This window comes from Nylanderia fulva, unplaced genomic scaffold (genome assembly GCF_048542155.1).
Source record: "Nylanderia fulva isolate GAGA-0341 unplaced genomic scaffold, ASM4854215v1 Scaffold22, whole genome shotgun sequence".
In the NCBI taxonomy this organism is placed as follows: Eukaryota; Metazoa; Arthropoda; class Insecta; order Hymenoptera; family Formicidae; genus Nylanderia; species Nylanderia fulva.
Window position 1 is genome coordinate 2,386,523 of NW_028190285.1, and position 21,876 is coordinate 2,408,398.

At 32.3% G+C, this 21,876-nt stretch overlaps 2 protein-coding genes across 2 annotated transcripts in view; both read left to right on the forward strand.

The window, feature by feature from the left end:
* LOC146723214 (uncharacterized) overlaps positions 1-8,886 on the forward strand; it is a 17,645-nt gene extending 8,759 nt beyond the window's left edge. The window contains exon 6 of the mRNA XM_085482924.1: positions 8,756-8,886. Within this exon, the coding sequence (XP_085339050.1) occupies positions 8,756-8,878 (123 nt within the window). The 3' untranslated portion in view covers positions 8,879-8,886. The remainder of the gene's footprint in view (positions 1-8,755) is intronic.
* A 43-nt stretch (positions 8,887-8,929) lies between these two features.
* Mmp2 (Matrix metalloproteinase 2) overlaps positions 8,930-21,876 on the forward strand; it is a 164,965-nt gene continuing 152,018 nt past the window's right edge. Inside the window, 1 exon segment of the mRNA XM_029304977.2 lies at positions 8,930-9,870. Coding sequence (XP_029160810.2) covers positions 9,763-9,870 — 108 coding nt within the window. The 5' untranslated portion in view covers positions 8,930-9,762.

Consider the following 21,876-nt stretch of genomic DNA (forward strand, 5'->3'; position numbering starts at 1 on the left):
GGTCAAACTTAAAATTAGGTCAAATTAGATTGTAATAAAAAATATAAATGCATGAAATAAAGGAATAAATATTTGAAGAATAAAAATAAATTTCTTTTAAAAGAAAAATTTACTTATCGATAACTGAAATGTTGATTTTAAGTATACGACTCTATTCTTTCCCGATTTTTTTTTTCATTTAAAATAGGGCATATTTTCAGGCTATTGTAAAAAGAAAGAATATAAATAGGAAGTTTAGAAAGATATGGAGAGATCCGCATTTGAAAAGCATAAATTCAATGGAACGAGAAGAGTAGACTCAATAAAGTGAGCGAGAGAGAAAGAGAGTTATATGTTTTCATTTGCATCTGCATTTTATCCACCACAGACTTATCTTTTTTCACATCGACTTTATGAATTTTCTGGACGACGTTACACTGTGACACTCTTTGTTCAGCGTCATCAGGCGACCCAGCAAATAATCGCTCGGTCTTGAAGGAGGACACGTAATTCTATATTTGCATTTTCATGGTCGTCCATTTTAGTAGGATCGATTCTCGCGTGTTACGGGAGAGAACATCGTTTATCTTGTCTATTTAACAAATCGCTCTTACCATTTTCGAGTGCACTGTGCGATTCCGGCAGTGTGTGTCACCGCATACCCGGTTCGCCAACGCACGAAGTCGGGCCCTCTGTTGAGTGGGTGTGTGAAAGACAGGGACGAACGAGGACATTAGTGTACCCGGGATTTTTTAAGGATTTTTTTCATGATTTATATAATATATTTGTGTATATACACTTTATATATAACATTTTTAAATAATATTAAGTTTTAAGGTAAAAATTGGAATAATTTATATTGACGTGCAATAATAGTAATATTTTTAATCTAGTTATCTAGTTTTTTGAAAAAGAGACATCTGTGAAAATTTATAATTTCAAAAATGAATTATCCAAATTACAGTGTAATTTAAAAATACAAGATAGGAGGTGAGAAAAGATTGTACAATTAATATTAATGTATATTAACGTATTTAAAGCAACAAGAAATAAATTAAGCAAGGCTAAGAGAAGAATGGAATCTTTGACAGTGTGAACCGTAATTTTGCAAGAGAGATCGAGAGATAAAAGTGACGAATAAGTCCGCTCCTTTACTCTACTCCCTGGATACTCCGATATTTCTTCCGTCTCTCTTTACCTTTTTTTTGAATTATATAAAAGGATCCCGTTTTATAGAAGGATAGTATTTTTGCATCGAAATTACTTTTACAGTTAAAATACAGGAAACTTCGAACTTGTAAATGTTTTTTTTTTCTAATATGTAAGTATGAAAAAAGACACGACGCGGAAAAAAAAACGGAAATTCTTGAAAGATCGTCAAAAGGGATATATGTGTGTGCGGGTATAGTTTTATTCGTACATGCTTTTCTTTGAATTTGATTAATTTTAATAATATTTAGTACTCAACCTAGATTTCGTTATTCACAAAAGCCATAATTATTTTCAAAAGCTGTAGAATTGAAAAACCGCGCTGAAAAACCATTCAACTTTTGCAGCGCAATTCTTTTCTGTATATGATTCTGATAATTATATATGACGTCCTATATTCGCCGCTTTTTATTCGACTATAATTTTCTCGATAAAAGCGTTGTTTTTTTAATTTAATTTTCGATATTATATTTCTAAATAAAATTCTCAAAATTTTTAGATACAATTTTTCGAGATTTTTATGATAAAGAAATTTGTTATACGTTTAATTTTTCAATTTTTGTAACTTTAAATTATTCATTAAATTTCGATGCCTCAACATTGGAACAAATGTCATTCTTCTCAGCTTAACTAAACTTAGATTAGAAGGCAGCTGATGAGTCTGGGATACCATGCATATAAATTAGCTGCATAATTTCGAGATCTGACGTACTTTTGAGAGAGCACTAGTCTAAATGTTAAAATTCAAAAATTTCATGTTAATAATTTATCCTCAAAATTCACATGATAATAAAAAAACGTAAGTGATTAATTCAATATACCAAGTCAATAAATCATTAGTTCCATAAGATTGAGAGGTACAAATTTTAAAGTTTACTAAATATATAGGTATACTTATATAAATACAATTAGTTTTTATCTGGTTATTGTGCAACTAGAAATATGATAATATGTAATGATACATGTTTAATAATAACAATGCAATAGATATAAATTAATAATGTCAGAATAGATACAAGTAAATAGTAAATAAATACATGATTGAGAGAATTATTAGGTACATTTCACAAATAACTATATTGAAGATAATCTATTACGAATAATTATGAATTATCTGTTTAATAATTATTATGAATCTTATTTAATAATACTTTTTATTTAAATTTTATTTTATATTTCAAGTAATAACTATATATATATTGCGCTAAACAGATTACTGACAAATATAAAATAAATTATTTATAAAATAAATATAAAATAAATTATTTAATCCTCGGAAGAAGCAACACACATTTGGCGCAAAATCCATTTATTTGCGACAATTGAAAATTGAAGTTTATATTTATAGACAGCTTCTATAAAGCAATATAGATATGAAAAGAAAAGAGAATTGGGTTTTTAAATTCATCTTTTCCAGAAGAATTTTTTCTTGTTTCTCTCTCTTTGTTTTTCTCGTCGAGTTGATCGGTAGCGGGACAAGGATAGATTCTGGGAGTGGGAAAGTGCAGTGTGAAAGGGAAGGGGCCACAGAGCGGGCCCTCGAAGGAGACGGGCGTCAGTCGCGCGGCACGCGGCGCACTGTTCACACGTGGCTGTCGCTCCTTCTCTCTTGCCGAAAAGGGTGCGCGAGTGCTTATTCGCGACCCTCCTGTGGGATTAAACGCGATTGACCTCACTACCGAGAACAGGAAATGACGTCGTCGTCGCGGAGATGATAGCGCGAATCGCACCGTTTGCAGCATTGTACGTCTTCGAGCTTTGTCCGAAACGATTTCCCCGAATGCAATTGCAACGTCGTCGAGTGTGGCTATACTAGTATACCGACATGTCAATATTACGACGAAGAATCCGTTTCTTTAACGCACAGTGTATATTTTGGTTGTTGCATCGAAAAATTGTTTTTTTTTTAATATAGTGTGAATTATTAATACAAATTTGAATTTTTAGACCTTTTGACGTGTTTACATGATCGTAAGATAAAAATTGCACAAGAATAATAAATAAATAATATTCGTATAGACTTATATAACAATTTAAGTGAACACGTGTGATAAAATATTTGAATTTTACAAATAAATAAATCTTTTGTAAAAAAAAAAAGGACATGGATAATCTTTGATGAGAATAAACGTTGCCTTTGCATCGGGATCATAAATTAAGATTATGAGAAATAAAGAAATCGTGTGCTTTGTGTACATGTGCATACTATGTAAACGCATGGCAGAAGGACGGAAATGTGTTGAATTTTTTGTGCGCGATATCAGTGTATATGTGCGAATAGGAGCATATGACATTCAAATTTGAGATTGATCTTTTTTTTTTGTTTTGCGATGGACGAAGAGACATGTTGCGTATTTTGCTGTGTCACGTTTTAAAACTGTTGGACAAAAACTGATTTTAACTTCCACAAAGCAAAAATAGTTTGTTGATAAAAAGAGTTTAGCCTTTATTAATTCTCAAAAATAATTGCTAACGTAATTTTCGAATGTGGAATAGAATTTTGTTTGAAACTTCGCGAATGTAATAAATAAAAATTTGTTTCACAGATTAAATAATATAAAAAAAATTTAGGAAAAAATATACGTATAAATCTATCTTTTACGTATAAATCTATCTATTTTTTCATAATACAATTATATTAATATTAAAGATAAAATTAAGAGATCAAAGATACACGTACATGTGTGTATATGTGTGTGTATAAAATGTGTATAAAAGAATCGATAATTGTTGTAAATTAAAAGTGTAAACTTGCAGAATTAAATTCTACATATTCAACAAACTGTAAAATTTCGTGATTAATTTTAAATCTGTATAATTATTCTCCGCTTTAATATAATTACGATTTTGAATGTCATTTCAAAGATATTAATTAAAAATTTACATGGAACAATTGCGAATTCTATTGTCGAATTATATTATTAGTGAAATCAGTTTGATCGAAACAAGCAATAAATAATTTTTAATCGTCAAATCACAGATTTAAACTATAAATAATCGAATAATTTTAATACGAGATGTGTGTCGCAAGAAATTGCTTGATATATTTATTATAAAGTTTTAATGAAAAAAATCTCTTTTTTACTTTCAGTAAAGTTATGTTGTAACGGTATATTCGATATATAACGCCTACCGGCGCCTACGAATGAATCGTCAGGGTAGATCGATTTAGACGTGATTAGCATATCTGGTGAATTATTTACATTAGTATGCGTTGCGGAAAATCCTCTGAGTGCTATCCAGGTTGATTCATGTTGTAAGGTATACACAACATATTTCACCTTCTAGATTCAAGAAATGGATGCATTTTTAATGCAGACAAATAGATAGTCCAGTAGCAACGACGATCTATACCACAGTACTGTATTGCAGCTTTTCAGACTATTTCCCTGCAGAGCGGGGACATATTTTCTTTTCTTGATCTCTCTATGAATATATAAACGAAATATATTTTATATAAGAAAACAAAAATGTGAGAAAACATAAAAACAAATTTGTTTTTATGTTTTCTTACATTTTTAAATGTGAAAATAATATATATTGTGAAATTAAATTGTTTATTCTTACTAATTCACTTTTGTTAAAAAAATAAAAATTATGAAAGAAAATTAACTTTTTAAGCATTATCTCGCAGTTTTTCAAAACAGATTATGTAATGCAACTCGTTTAGAGGCTATTTTTACGTTTGCCAAATTATTCTTTGGAAATTGCTCCAAAATATGTTTATAAATAACATCATAAATTACTAGAGAAGAGAGCGGAGGAGAGAGACCTTCGCGATTCAGAAAATATCTGCACAAGTGGGCAGTAATGGCTCTATGTCCGTCTCTTTTTCTTCCGTTCCCTTTTCTGTCCATTTTTTTTTTCAACTTTTTTTCTTTTGAGAAATGCGAGAGATTTCAAAACATGCGATCCCGAAAGCATGCATATAGATTTTCTCGACATGTAAGCGAGATACGAGAACACATCGCAAAAAAGAGTGCGTCGATTCGATTTTGAACAATAACAAAATTCGATTATTAGATTATATTTTTGGTTCCATTTGTATATAAATTGTTTTAATATTGATTTTTTAATGCTTGTTATTCGAAAATTATACGGTTGCAATATAAAAAAGCAATTGAGCGTTTTTTAAATAATGGCTAAATTTGAGAGAAGCTTGATAAAGAAAATTATATTTTTTAAAAACATCCTTGTTTCTTTTTTCTGCTATTTATTTTATACGTTTTACACTGTATCTCGCTCTTTGACCATGCTGTTTGTTTTATCACATGCATTCTTATGTTGTGATTGCACGCGTAGTTAAATAATTGAATATTATCTGATTTACGCAGAGAATTATTCGGAAGACTATTTCGTCATTTCCTCTGGAATTATTCCGTTGGAAATTAATTATGCACTAGTTTTTCTCTAATTTATATTTCAACAATCGCGTCTCTTAAATATTTCATTCTTTATTATTTTGTTTGATGTTTCGCACAGAATTCTATTCAAGTTTTATGATCAAATGTGATTGAATTAAAAAAATGTGTTAAATATCTTTTTTTATTTTTGATTTAAATATTATTAAAGAAATTAGAGAATAGTAATTTATTTAACTTAATTAATTCTTGTTTTATTTTTATTTAATTCTGCAAATCAAATTGTTATTTTATTTTATTAATATTTTACTTAATTTATATTGTATTTTTTCATCAAATTAAGTAAGATATTTTCGAAAAATAATTTTTTTTTTTCGTATAAATTTTGAGCTCTTTTGCAAAATAGTGTCTAATTACCAACTTCTAAGATTTTGTGTGGTATTAAAGTGGTATTAAAGTGAAAATAAGATTTAGAGCTGACGATTGAAAGTCTACTCAAACAAAAGTATTGCTATCTCTTAGGGTCTTCGACCGATTCTTTTTCTTTGATTCCGCGCTTTTATCGGTTGTGTTTACTACGGAAAGAAAGAAAGAAAGACTTACGTGTCAATGCCCCGATAGTGAGATAGCGCAGTCCACTTGATTGCTTCACCTGTATTTTTTAATTTAATATCTTTAGGAAATTCGTTCAACTGAAATTATCTTCAATTTTTCTAATTAAAAAGGAATATTAATTTTTCAATTTCTTACAGTTTTTATCTATAAAACTTTTGCTTAAGTTTGAGACAATTTCTTCTTAATGGAAAGGAATCGAAATTTTCGAATTTTATTTTTATATTATTTTTAAGGTAGAGAAGAGAGATAGAAAGGGCAAAACATAGTTTGCCCCTAGTTTCTCGAAAATGTTCATTTTCTAGAGAGATTCTTGAAGAAACTTCGTGATCGCGTAATTATATCCAAAATTGAATTCGTTTGTTCTGTCGAGAGATCAATTCGGGAGACGAGAAAAATCGTTGTTAAGGACACGAGATGAAAACGCCAAGTATGTCGCAGGCGGGCAAGCAACCATGCGGTAAAGAATGCCGGTGATTATCGAGACACGAGACGACGAAACGAGGTCAGTCCGTTCGCGTTGGCACGTTCCCCGGCGATAACGATCCTCTCGTTCTTTCGGCCCCGCATGTTGATCTCCTTCCGGTTTCCGGTCGCACCAGTCCGATCGGCTTCCCATTATCTCATGTCCTCGTTCCCGTCATTTTTCCAGCCATCGAATGATGACGATACTATACGTTTCGATCCCGACCTTTTTCGCTCAATCAGCTGATCGTATTCTTTTCACGTGTTTTCACGCGTTTTTCATAAATGTGAACCTTCGCGGTTTAATATACGCGCGCGTTAATCTATTTCTTATATAATTTATTATACGAATAAGAAACATAAGCATTGTACAATTCGATACATCGTATTCAAGAAAAATAATTTTACATTTAATTTAACATATTTAATATTGACATTTATATAATAATTCAATATAAAACAAGTACTGTCTTTATTTTTATATACATATTACATTTTATATGTTATAATTCAAAATATATATTATTATTAGTATTAAATTATATATTGTACATCTCTCAAGTAGTTGTTAAAAAATTATAGCACGAGAGAAATGTTTTTGTAATATTTTAAATATCTCTAAAAATTTAGTATTACATAATATTTTATATATTTTTCCGTGTATTGATTTTACTGAATTTAACGTTAAAAGATAGGAAAAATAAATAAATTAATTACTTGCTGAAATTTTTATCTCTCTTAATTGTTAAAATTTTTATTTCTGCTTTAAACTTTAAATCCGAAAGACAAAATGGAGCGAATAAAATTCTCATCAGACGTGCGACTTTATCCGGTGTAAGACAAAATTTAATTATGTTTCCCTGAATTCTATTATCTACTTCCGACCGTCTGTTTAATATTCTTCCGAGGACTCGTTCAGTTTATCCTTGAATACGATGTAAGGGTTTTGAAATTCTTAATTTGGAAAACATGTGCGCGCGTGTTGCTTCAATACGAGAATAAACTCTTTTTCTCTTCCTTCTCTCTTTTTATTAATACATATCACGTATTGAGTAGATACGTATTGAGTTTCTTTTTCTGGATTATATCGGTATTGAGTTTTTCTATTTCTGGATTAAATTTAAGATTATTTGATAAATTTTATATGATTGAATTTTAGCAAACTGTTTTTTTAACATTTCATTTTTTCCTTTTTAATTTTCTGTCTTTTAATATTAATTGTCTTGATAACTATCATCAATATAAAAATATATATTAATATAGTTTTATTAAGACATTTGATATATTGTATAAATTGAACAAAAATATTTTGTCTTTGTAATTTAAACAACTCTTTTGGAACACTTTTTACATGCTGATTTATACTTTACATATTGATCAGCTTTCGTAAACATGTCGTATACACCCGCTATATGGTGATTCATAAAAATTCATGACATTCCCTCGATCATGGTTGAAATTCTTGGTCCCTTCTTCTACTGTCTCCTATATTTCTCAAAAGTGACGAGAAATCCGGGCTCTTCGGGATCATTAAGTTAGGCAGTCGTTTATCGTACCGAATACAAAAGAGCACTGTTTCGCGCGAGTCGTCGAATGGTTCTTCTGAAACGTACTTGGAACTAAAGGGCCCAATGAAGTTTGCATGCTTTTTGTCCCCTCTTCTCAGACAGTTTCTGTCGGGGATAAATCTCGATTCGTGGTCTTCCGACTGCGATATTAAACTAATATTCTTCTCTCGCTTTCTCTCTCCTCTCTTCCTCGTTGTGCAATAATGAATCTTTAAGTATTCGATATTTCGCGTGGTTTCATAATTACCAATTTATTTTATAATTAGATTGGATTTTAATTACGGATGTTACAAATTTTTAATTTCAAATATAATCAAGCTATTTTAATCTAAACGCGTCTGGGTAAACTAACGTGTTTTTCACAGCTTCAAGTTTCTGCTTGAAAAATACAGTTTAAAAACGTCACACAATTTTATACACTCTTCTAAAATCTAATAAAATTTCAAACTGGCATTAGGGCGTGTATATTTACGGATATTCAGTAAAAAAATTAGAAAGTAAATCTGATGTATATTATTGACGCTTACAATTTTTTTCTTATGAACAAATATTATGTTAAAGGTCGGCGGATGGACGTGCCAGCCGCTGGAAAGCCCGAATCCGGAGGAAAGTACGAAGAAGCCGGTAATCATCATCGTCATCGTCGTCATCGTCGCAAGCGGCGCAGGAGAGCAACTGAGTTGACAAAGGTCGGCCGATTCGCGAAAAGGAAAAAGGAAAGAAAGAAGCGTGGGGCAAGCAAGTAAGTAAGCAACGACACGATCATTAGTTAATCATCGTGTTGCGGTCACTCGAGGCGAACGAAGAAGAGGAAGAAGAAGAAGTGGGAAAAAAGGAAGCAGGAGGCGCACCCATCGGTGGGAGAGACGATCAGTGAAGGAGAAAAGTCTCAGTTTGTCACTGGAGACGTAGACGACGTCCGGTTACGTGAATGCATCGTTCGCAGATTTAGCAAGAGTGATTGCTACTTGCACATGATAGACGCTAATCTCGATCGAGGAGACGCGAAATATCGCTCTTCCTTTTTTTATACTTTATACCTTATGAAGATATCTTGAAGAGGCCGACAAGTAATATTTTGAATATTTCGCGTTTTGCGAATAACTTGAGGAGATTATCTGACGATTGAAGGAATTCAATGGGATTCCTGTTCTAGCTATCCTATGCTTTGATCGTCCTGAACGGATTCTCCGAATCACTCATTCGGGTGGAATCTTCATTCCCACTGCCTCGTGTTTCGCGGGTTGAAGATCCTGAAGAGACTCGAGAGACTAGCCGGCGGAATCTCGATCTGTTCTACTTCGCGTGCACTTCGATTATTCTGAAGAGACTCCAAATCCTTGGTGGAATCTTCATCTATCGCTACTTTAAATATTCCGAAGAGATTCGAAGTGTATTCGCGGTATGTGATCTCGTCGATAATTCGACTTTGACAATGACAGTGCCTCCTTTCGTCTCTTTTAATCGTTATCGGGTTCGCGAATTCGCGTGAAACTCTCGGTCGCGAAGAACGACTTTCGCGAGTGTTGTATCAGTGTTGCATCTTCATTCTCGAGGAAGCTGGTCTGATGCGCTCCGTTACGAAGATGATACGTCACGTCATCATCGCTGTCTTACTTGCCGTGCTCGTCAAGGGAGCACCGAAATCATCGATCATTTACGCGGACGACACAGTGGTGAGTGATATTATTATATCTATTTAGATTGCATCTTGATAAAGCGAGAATTAAAACATTCTTGGCGACTTTGTCGCTCGCGATGAAATATCCAGTCTATTTATTTTTACCCGAATAATAAATGATTATTATTCCTGAAAAATGAAATAAGCTATCATCGAGAAAATTGTTGAAGATTATTGAGAAATTTCAATAATAAAAATATAAATCTTTCTTTGAATACAAATATAAATCAGTATTTTTTATCGATTTGTATTTCTCATGTTTTATTATGGCAGCGATATTTTTTATTATATTTTTTTATCATCAATTTATTAAAGATAATATATTTTATTAAATGATTTTATTAAAAGATAATGATTTATGAAAAATAATAATTTTAAAATAAATAAGATAAATGTTTGAATTATTATATATAAATTAGTTTTTTTGTCGCAAAAATTATTAAATATTATTTTACAAAGAATTTATATAAATTTTTTTTATATTTTTGTTTATTTTTAATTTAATAGACGCGTAATTCTCGTTTATATTTTGCTGTTGAAAAGGATTTTTTATTCGGTAATATGAATATATTAAACATTTCGCTATATTGAATTACAAACTATCATTCTGCACTGTTGGATATTTCACAATCGCGAACATCAAGCTACACAATCCCGAGATCAATTATAACTATGTCATACACGTGGTGATTATGCCGTGTTCTGGAATAATTTAAACGGAACTCGTGCGAATAATTAATCGATTATTACTCACGAAACCCAGGTGAGTCATATATTGTCAAAAGATTTGCCCGTACATGAACATATATCAATTTCATTAACATCATTATAAAGTCATATTTATATGTATGTATATATTAGCATTATATGCATATACAATAGTATGTAACAACAGAGATTTATTAGATTCTATTTTATTCTATAATGATATTTGAATTATATAGAATAATATTTCGTAGAAGTAGTTGCAACTATTTATATATTTTTCTAATTTTCGATTTTTGAGAAATTATTATAAAATCATATACAAGGTATGTATATCAAAGATTGATCAAAGATACATCGTGCACAATTAATTTAAATAAGTAGGAATATTACACTCGTACAATTTGTATTTCTATATTAATTTTACAATGCAAGAAATCAAATTTTTATTCACACGGTCTATTCATACGCTTGTAAGTCATTTCAACGAGCGATTTTCGTAATATATTAAGATAATGGAACATTACAACGCGGCAAAAACTATAGAACTGTCCCTGATAGAACCGCAAAGCCCACAGGGAGTCCCAGACTCTATCGCGGGAATATCCCATACACTCATACATACAGCTGTACAACACCGCAGTCGGCTTTACGAGCTTCTGCTTGATATTAAGTGCCTTATGAATACGAGCACACTATGAAGCACCGTCCGCGTGCGTGTAGCTTTACGAATTAATATGATCGATGCCCGCAGATAAGCGAGGTTAAAGGGGATATGACCGTTTTCTTCAGCTAAGGACTAAAACACTCAGAATAATCTATTCTTCACGCCTAAAATAAAGGAATACAAAAGATAATTGCAGTTTATCTGAATGTATAGATGTATATATCGATATCTTGAATTCTAAAGAAGCAAATCTTTTTGTTCGTTAACAAATCACAAAGTATCACCATTTAACATATATTTATAAATTCTTTATATTTGCGTTTAGAGTTATATTTAATTCCAAACAGATGAGTAATTTATATGTTTTATTTTCTTTTGAACAATTTATAATTAAAAAAAAAAATATTTATTTTTTTATAAAAATTTATGAATTCAAATTATTATTCTACATGAACGATTGAAAACTGGACGTTTATTTTGTTTTTGGAATATTGCAGCTTACAAATTAATTTTATTTTAATAAAAATTTTAATTAAAAGAGAGTTTTAATAGGAATCAATTTGAATAATCGAAATATTTGATACGAATAAAATAACTATAAAAATAATGATATATCTCGTGAAATCTTTCCGAAGAAAAAAGTTAATCGCAATTTCATAGAAAAATATATATATTATAATTAGCATATATGATGCGTATTAATTAAGGTGACAATAATTCTTTTAATGATTATGCAAAAAAATCCCTATATAATCACGAAATTCAGTTCACTCCGATACGAAATAAATTTAATGTCACAACGCTATTGACTACTCCGATACTGCAATTCTCTAAAATCGCTTGTCTGCTAGATATCGCGCTATTGAATACATCTAATATCCCGACCAGAGCACGATTTCGGCGCACCAAATTTGACCCGCGCGATATTGTCGAAACTCACTTCCGAAACTCGCTTCTGAAACTCGCCATTACATCTGAATCCCGGTGGATTCCAATATCCGCGGCTCCATTATTCTTCGCCGTCGAAACACGGGCTAAATTGCTCCCTGAATGACGTTCTGCAGGAAAAGCTAATCCTGCATCACGGTCGCGAAATGCAACCTAATCCAAATGTATATGCGCAAAATAATCGATTATACAATTTACGAAAAGTCAAGTAAAGTCAAATAATTGAAGCTCTCAAATAAACTTTTAAAAATTGAAAAATATATGAAAAATACAAACATATAATAAACATATTCAGGATTATTAAATGAAATATAGTAGAAATATAAATTCACGCGAGAAAGTACAAATTCCATTTTACAGTAATTTTATGCGAAATTATTTTTTTCTCTCTCTCTCTAGTTCTAACATAGCAAGTAATGACTGCATTCGTGTAGTTATCGGGTCACACTAAAACAAGGATAATTTCGTACGATAATCGTTCTTTAATGACTTTGCTCAATGGAGGATGGTTTTTAATCGAATTTAATTATATTTCCTTGCGAATGGGCGAGAGAGCAGGAGAGGAGACACATTGGCAATGCAGAAGTAGGATTCTCTGTCGCAAAAGTTGGTCGCTTGGGAATTAATGGTACGCTGCGTTCCGCGGTATTAACTTTTTCCGTGTGGTTTCATGCACAGCTTTATTGTACTAATGACTGCCAGGAGAGAACGAGCTTACACCCGCCACGTATATAACAAGTATATTTCCCTTTCCGGCGCACATAAAAATTTTCTCCATTTTCGCTTCGTGTATTTTTCATCGCGGAATCATTAATCTGATTGGCATTTCGTATACGTAATGGCTTACATTTGCGTCTATGGAATAATTATTTGATCAAACTGCAGATGAAACGTTTGAATTTTCAGTTGCACCGAGCGGCCCCAACAGAGAAAATTTAATACGCCAAGGAAATTCTTTGTTCAAAGCGAAGAGCCAACCAGAGGAACGTAATATGTCGCGACAAGTTAACGTAGGTCGGCAAAGAGAGTCGGAATTAATTGCACTCTGTAACGCCTTACGGCCTTATTACACCGAGCGTTTTTTTTCTTCGCGGAAGGAAGGTATAGCACATACCACATAGTTATATTTTTTGCTTTTATTTCGAACTGTCTAACGTAATTTACCTACGTAACACGTATCTCTCAATCTTTCTTTTTAACCATAATTATAATGCATTTTAATTTTTATTTTGCGCGTAAAAAGAAACTCTATAAAGAGAAACACGCACATATGGATTTTCTCGAACACTGACTCTGATTATAATTGAAAATACACCTTTATCATTAGTTCAGATTACATTAGTACGTGTCCATTATACATACATTCATGATAGACGTATGATTAAACTCCGGGAAATGGGAATACGTCGTGTTAATAATAGGTGGTGATTATTGTAATAAGCTCAACAGCAAATTAGGACAGTGTTGTCAAAATTATGATAACTATAGTCATCAAAATTAGATGTTCTCTTGCTTTGCATTATAATATATCGATTGTGACAAAATATAATAACATATTATATAATTTTTCTGCAACAATGAGATTATAGAAAGTGTGAAAAAGCACATATTTATCCTTATACATACTTGATCAACAGAGTTAATTTAATTTATTAATTGATCATATATTTTCATAAATTATAATTAGGTTATTAAAGATATTCTCTACTGAGACTAATATTTTTTAAATTATTATAAAATTTTATAGCACGATAATTAAAAACGATTTAATAAGAAAATATCAAGTATGCATATATTTAATTGTAATTTTGTATTTAATTTATATTTTTATATTTATTTATATCGTAGACTTCGATACCTTTCAAATTTGTTTAGAAATCCTTTTCTCCAAATTCAAAAATAAAGCAAAATAATATGTTTTTTTATCATGCATTTTCCATAAAAGTTTCGCAACGTATATTTTCGAAGGAAGTTACGGAAAATACATTCCAACCATCGTCGGATACGTGATCCATTCGGTTTATTTCCGGCGAACATAGCTCACGACACACGTTATACCTTCGTTTCTCTTCATGCAACTGGTCCGGATATTTCACACGGAATATTTCGTCAAAATTTTGCGTAATGGTTGTCGTACTAAAAGTTTTCGATTGTTCTCTTTTCTTCGCTAGATTTTGCATTGTATTAACATATTTACATTCTGACGGTTTTTTGGCGCCAAACTGATTTCATATGAATAAAATAACGAGAAATAAAGAAAATGAAAAATTGTATTCGTTGGTGATCCCAAAATTCGTTTCAATATATTTCATTCAGTTACATCCTATAATATTATTATATATACATATGTTAAAGAATTTATTTAAAAAAAAAGATAGATTTAATTAAATATAAATTTTATAGAGAGAGACGCAAAGGATACGAGTAATAATATGTAAGAAATGAAATATAAAAAGAAACTAATAATTTTATTATTTTTAAAAATTTCTAGTAAAATGTACATCATATATTTTCATAAATTTTAGGTATGATGTTTAATATCAAGTTATCTAAGATAATTTAATAGATTTTTGACACGCCAATTTAATTGATATTTGATGCTATGAATATGTGACTATTTTTCAATACATTCCATTAGATCGAATTTTCTTAACGCGTCTGGTCGCATCGATCGATATCGGGAGCAGTTTAATTTTTTTAAAAGTTCCACTCTCGTTACAGCATACTGCTTGTCGAAAAGGAAGCGAAATATTGGGAGGCAAAATATCGCGCCATGTCGATCTTCCCCGATTGGAAGAAGAAAGCGCATATCTCATTGCTATGAGTAAGAAAAATGGAAAAAGAAATGGTGTGTGTTTCTATTCGACTCGCCCGACAGGGTCATGTTATTTCTTTCTGCATTCACTTGCTGCATTCGTTTGCATTCTCCAGTGGGCGGTGAAATGAAATGCATCCCCTTGTGCCGGTGTGCGCCGCAAATTCTTTTTCTCTTTCCCTTTCTGACCGAGTTTTCACCGAGTGAGTCAATACTATCGAGATGGTGGAATGAGCTTTACATTTGTCTCCGGCTATCGTGAAATTCTCGCGGTAGAATCGCGCGCGGAATCTTCGCAATTCGCGTTCGAGGCAAACCGCGTCAGCGAGGAATGCAACTTATAGAGAGTGGCGGAAACAAAGGGATTTGTTCTTTGAACGGTTGAGCGGTTTATTTCAAGAGAGCCCTTTACTAAGTCAGCTATGAAATTTATATCGAAATTAATACTTCAACATTATGTGTTTACTTTGTTCTGTAATATAATTATCTTGTTGCGTGTATCTTTAAATAATCTTTAATCGTAGAAATATCATGCTTCAATTACATGTTATTTTTTATGTAAACATTTATATCGGCGGAAAGTATTAACGATAAGAAATTATAATTTTTTTCAAAATTTTGTCCAAGATATTTTTTTATTTGCCCGCGGCCTGATTAAGTGCAACGCTCGTATAGCGCAATCCGGATGCGTTTCATTTTCCGTCGCGTTTCCGCATCCGCGTGACGGCGCGTATTATTAACTTTCCTATTATCTTTAGAATTATTCCACGCACTCTTGGCTATATGCATATATTAACTCTTCCACTACGGCGTTTGTTTGTTATGTGTTTTGTGGCGCGTCGCGATGTCGAGGGAGCGTCGAGTCGCAATTTCTTCTTCAGCCTCTCTTTTGCATTGCAGTCAGAATGCAGATAATTGTCGTTTTGCTTTCTTCATATTCAACCGCGATAGGGGATCTTCAATGTTGGGCATTAATCGCTTAAAATTTTAGTTAATTAAAGTAATCCATTAATCAATAATCGAAATTATTTATCATACATGTAATCGGGATTAATTTAATCGATTAATGATATTAATTGTTAATCAGTGTTACATGTATGATGATTGATTAATTTCGATTATTGATTATAATGGATTACTTTAATCAACTAAAATTTTAATTGAACAATGTCCCACGCTGTTCTTCACTTTACAATAATTAATTGGTCGCGAAATTATTCAATAGCCGAAATTATATGAATCCTCTTGCGATATTTTAACTTGTTCGATATATTTCGATATATCATTGCATTAAGAAGCCTTTAGAGAGAGTATACATATATATTGTACAATTTATATATATATATATCTTTTTGTTAAGATTTTGAACGCATAAACATTATTTAATATTTGATTCTCTCTCTCTCTCTCATTCTTTTTTTCACGCAATTTCAAATAATGAGATAAAATTCTCTCAACATTCTTCTTAAGTTTAATTTTTTTCAACTCTTCTCGCAAGACTCTAAAGGTGCGTAAACAAGAAGAGCGATATTTCGCTTTTGACAGCGGATTAATGAGTTTGCAGAGCGTTTCTCGGCTCGCGATGCACTTCCGTTTAGGAGCGTCGCAACATCACGAGATGCATCCGTCAGCCAGTTCTCTCGGAAGCTTCTCCGTGAACTTCTTTGGGCTGCGTGTATATGGATGTAGATGAAAGTCGGAATTAACTATCGAGCATATACACATATAACTCGCGCGCGCGCGCGAATAATTTGCGGAAAGTTCGCGGGATGTGCACGCGATTTGCAAATTTCCTTAGGGGAACGCTATGATCGCGTGCGCTTTCGCTCACTGCAATGGCAAACATAAATACACAAACGAGCAAACGATGGGCGAAATTTCTCGGGCTAAGAGAATTACAGAGAATATTCCGCTATGTATCGTGTTTAATGTACAGAGATTTCGTTCAACTGTAAATTAAGAGACACGATGGCTTAAATAAATCTCGCAAATAGTCGTAGCGTCTCTTCAAACTATTAGAATTATATATTATAAATTGAATTAATTTTAATCTTTAAAATAAATATTTAATTCTTTAAAGGAAAGAAACTTCGAGATATCTTCTCTTTCCTCGTTTTCAATTATCATCAATCGGAATTACATAAATTAAGCATATTACTGATAAATTTATCGTTTTGTAAAATCCTCTCTTTTACGTTTCATTATATATTGTTATATAATAATAATAATTTTCACAGAAAGCACGTATGTCTATAGTCTATATATCTCGATTAAAATAATAGTAATGAAAAATTCGGAAGTCCAAAGTTTGCTCTCGCCTACGTCTAAAACTTCAGATTTCGTCTTATCGTGCAGTTTACGGTTCGAAACGTGTCTCAATAAATTAACAGCGACTCGTCTCGCTTTTTTTGCGTGCGTGCGTCGCGGACTACTATCGCGCGTGTCTCGCTCCATTCGTGCTATATCGCTCGTTTAATACGTACCTCTATATGTCGTGCAGACACGGGGTGGATGACTAAGAGCCGTACGGTCGATCCCGAAAGTCGCTTCAGCTTATCGACTACACGCGCGTGCTGCACGCATATACTTGGAGCGTCGCGGCGCCTGCGCCGCATCTATAGCTCCCTCGCCTTCTCTAGCTACACAAAAACCATTTCCCGACGCGAGCGTTCGTGTGTTGCCACCCCTCTGCGGGAATCCACCCTCGTGTTCTCGAGGAATGTTCTGCGAAACATCAATGATAGTGCTGGAAGCAAAAAAATCACGCGATGTGTTTCTTCGACAAACTTTGTCAATATATTGCATTCAGCACGGAAAAGTATTGTATTTGTATGGTAATGACGTGGCTGTCGGAAGAAAAATAGAAGGGAGAGAGATAGCATGATAATTATGGCAAAGATATATAGATGGATATATCGAGATTAAATAAAATACATCAGTTTTGGGCGGGTATATAGATGTTATTTTTGTATGCAAGAAAATGGAAATAATTACAAAGAGAGATAAAATTTAGAAAGATATTATAAAAATCAAAATTGAAGATTATATAAATCGAAATAATTTTGTAAAGATATTTCAGGATTAAAGACAGTCGAGGCTCTTCGCGAGTTAAATTAACCAAGAATTTCGGAATAGAATCCAAGAATATATACGAATAAGTATATTATTCGCGATATGTATTTCTCTCGCGATCATGTAGAGAGAAATCGGTTTAGGGATCAACAAAGGGGAATAACGAGGGAAACTCGTTTTGTACGTTTTCGAGTCGCTTCGAAAGTTCGCTTTTGCCAGACGTAATGCGATTCCAATTGAAGCTATTAAATCGGGAAGGGTTGAAAGCACATCGGGAGAGAGCGAAAGAGAAAAAGAGAGAACTTTCAACTCGGTTGCGCCAAACGACACGTCGTCTGCTGAAAGTCTGTTTGACAGATAGACGTGATCGCAAGCAATGTTATCCTCTTAGTCACTTTAAGCGAATATATCACAACACGACCTCGGCATTCTCGGCGAACATTTCACCCTAACATACATGCCAGTTATGCCACGTTTCTAGCCTCGTGCTTATCATGCGCGACGTGCGATTTTGATATCGTGCTCTGTTAAATCAACTTTCTAAGAGTTAGACCCTTACTTACTTTGTATGTATATAACGCGGAACTAACCGTAATACATACTAACGTACTAATATATATAACAGAAAGTTGTTTCTCGAGCTTATGGCCCCTTAGTTTAGGCCATAAGCTCTGCTCATTTAGTATAAGGAGGTTGTGTCTTTTCACCAGGTTCTTGTGTGGAATACGATCTTCTTGTTTGGATAATTAGTTTCGAGTAGAGTACTTTGTTAACACGCACAGTGTTAGATACGTGCGATATATTATATAATAAGCGTAAAGAACATTTTTATATTTTTTTTAAATCCGCAGAATTTTGTCATTGAATTCATGATTAAATTTTTTGTAATTGAAAAATTATAAACGATATAAAAAGAAATAATTATTATTTTTTTTTTTTGTAAGTTACCTTTTTATTTTTAATTTATCTTAATTTTCATTTTTTGTATTTTTTATTTTTCTCAAATATATATCAATATACTTATAAAATAATTGTTTAGTTGAGTATGCTTCAATATATATGAAAGCAAATTAAACTGTATATTTTCAGAAAGAGACTATATATTTTTCTTAACAAGATGAGAATTTATTATTATCAGACTGATTAATTATTTATTGTACAATTAAGAGAAAATTAAAATATGAAAATATAATTGACTATTAAAATTAATGGATTATTATTGGCAATTTCACTAGTTTAACCTTTTGAGATCGAGTTGGCGCGATGGTTAAGTGTACACAAGTGATTTCTGAGACGCGATATCGAGGGGTTAATCGATTACTTTGTCGGAGGTCGTTATTAATCACGTTAAAGACGTTCTCGTGGCACAGCAGGGGGTGACACTATTTGCTTTTTTCAAATTATTAAAGAGCAAACCTTTCACATTGTGGTATTTGTAGTTAAGTGACGCGTTTATAGATTTACAATTTTTCAAACATTTAATCATTATAAACTGATATAAAATTTAGCATACAATTATCGTAATAGCCGGCAAAATTCTGCGAATAAAATCAATATAGTTAGACTCTTGTTTTTTAAATAAATCTTTAATTATGATTTTAAATATAATTAGTTAATAAGAAATTCTGTCAATTTTTTTCTCGAAGTGCATTTCACATAAACTTTCGTGTAATGTAACATATAGAGTTATAATCTTACATGTCTACTTTACATATTTATTAACATACAAGTTACTTTTTATGTTAAACAACTTTTTCTAGCGCCAAGCAGTTGCGGGTTCATAAATTAATTTTTAATCTTTTTGAAATTTAACATATAATATACATGCGTTGCTCTTATTACGATATATCTAAATGTATTTATGCACGCACGCATATTACATTTATTGTTATGTTAACTATATGATTTCTATGCTTACTGTATCTTATTACTCGTTATTACTTTACAAAGAGAATATGAAATCGATATTTCCGTATTGGAATAACTTAGTATGCTTGAGAAATTGAAGGGGAGTTATTCAAATATTTATTCTTCTATCTCCGAGCTTCAGAATAATGATATTGGTTAACGTTAGAGCAGCGAAATATGCGCATGCGTTGTTGAATATTTTTTTGTTATTCGAAATTATTACAAATCAATATTTTTCACATGTACAATATTAATAATTTTTTTCTCACTTATATATTATATACCTGATTTGTTATCTTTAATGTATAATATTATATTACAGATATTGATATTATTAATCCGAAGCATATCTATACAGGCAGAGTTTTAATGGAGTACGCGTGCTTTCAGCACTATCTGCTCTAAAGAAATATATACATATACTTGAAATGATATATGACATTTCTACCTTCAAGTTTCGACTTATCGATTGCTCCCATTTGCGATATTGACAAATTACTATATACTTGGAGACGCATCTTTTTCTGGGCCTGAAACGTCGTCAGTCTCGAGAGCGTGTACTTTATCAAACGCCGGGGGTCTTACTTCGAAACCATTAAGCCGGGCATTTATCCGCGATCGAGGTCGTTAATTGCAGGAAGCGTCAGTGTGCGTACACGTTGCGTGCATGCAGGATATATCGCAGTGTTTCGGTCGTCGATGATATCCAATCGAAGGGACTCGACTTCGCGGAAAAAGGGAAAAAGTGCCGTTAACGCCCACGCGAGTATCGGGTTCACGCATGTCTAGACGCCAATCAAGAGCATATGTGCGTATATATTCCGTTCTCGATCCTCGCTTCTTAAGCGAGGGAAAAAGCGCCACGGGTTGACGCACGTTACGAGCGCGAGAATTTATCGCGCGCGGATGCAACGACGCAAACGGTTGCATCTCGGGAGATGTTGCCGGGGCCGATCGATCGCGTAATTACCACAGTATTTAATTAAATCTCCGTGGCATGTGGATTTATGTCTCCCGAATCCTATTATCTCCTCGTGACCTCGTGTGTTTCGAGTTCGAGTTATTTGAACATTACACTGATTGTGAAGCGGTTATTTATTTTGACGTGTTTGGTGAAAATCAGTTTTTTTTTTATAGATGCAATTATAAATCTAAACGGATGAACAAAAATAATTGATTGCATTTTTATAAATTAGAAAGGTTTTTTAAAATTTTATATTTTATCTTTGTATATTAATTAAAAATCTATATAGCGACTATTAAGGAAAAATATTAATTAAAAATATTTATAAATTTTAAATGACTTTAACTTTGCATAAATAAATTAACATCTATCCGTATAATTGATTTTTGAATTATAATATCGAGTCTTTGAAATTGATATTTATAAAGATTAATTATGCAAATTAATTTTTCTAAAACGTGCTCATAAAACGAACGAAAGAAAGAAAGAAAACTGTCGAAGGCAAGGCTTCTGGTAATTACACGAGATGCCCGACCCTAACTGGTTGATATAATTTCCTGTCGCTGCACGATGCGAATTGGCTTACGAGAATACATTGTCGGCGCTGTACAACATACTCGTACGATCGTATTTGTTAATCTTCAATGTTGATTCATAGAGTCCTTAGATCTCTCTCAGACTTCGTAAGTGAGATTTTTTCTCCTTACACTTATTTCTAATCTTATTTTTACGCGATTTTTTGTTCGGCATATGCGGAAAGATTTTTTTTCATTGATTCATAAAGTCCTTAGATTTCTGAAAAACCGGGCATTGTCAGGGAATTTTATCAATCTGGAATTGTAGGGGAAAAATCAGGAAGTTTTACTATTTATCTAAATTTTTCATATTATTCTACATTTGTCTCAATAATTTGAAATCTTTT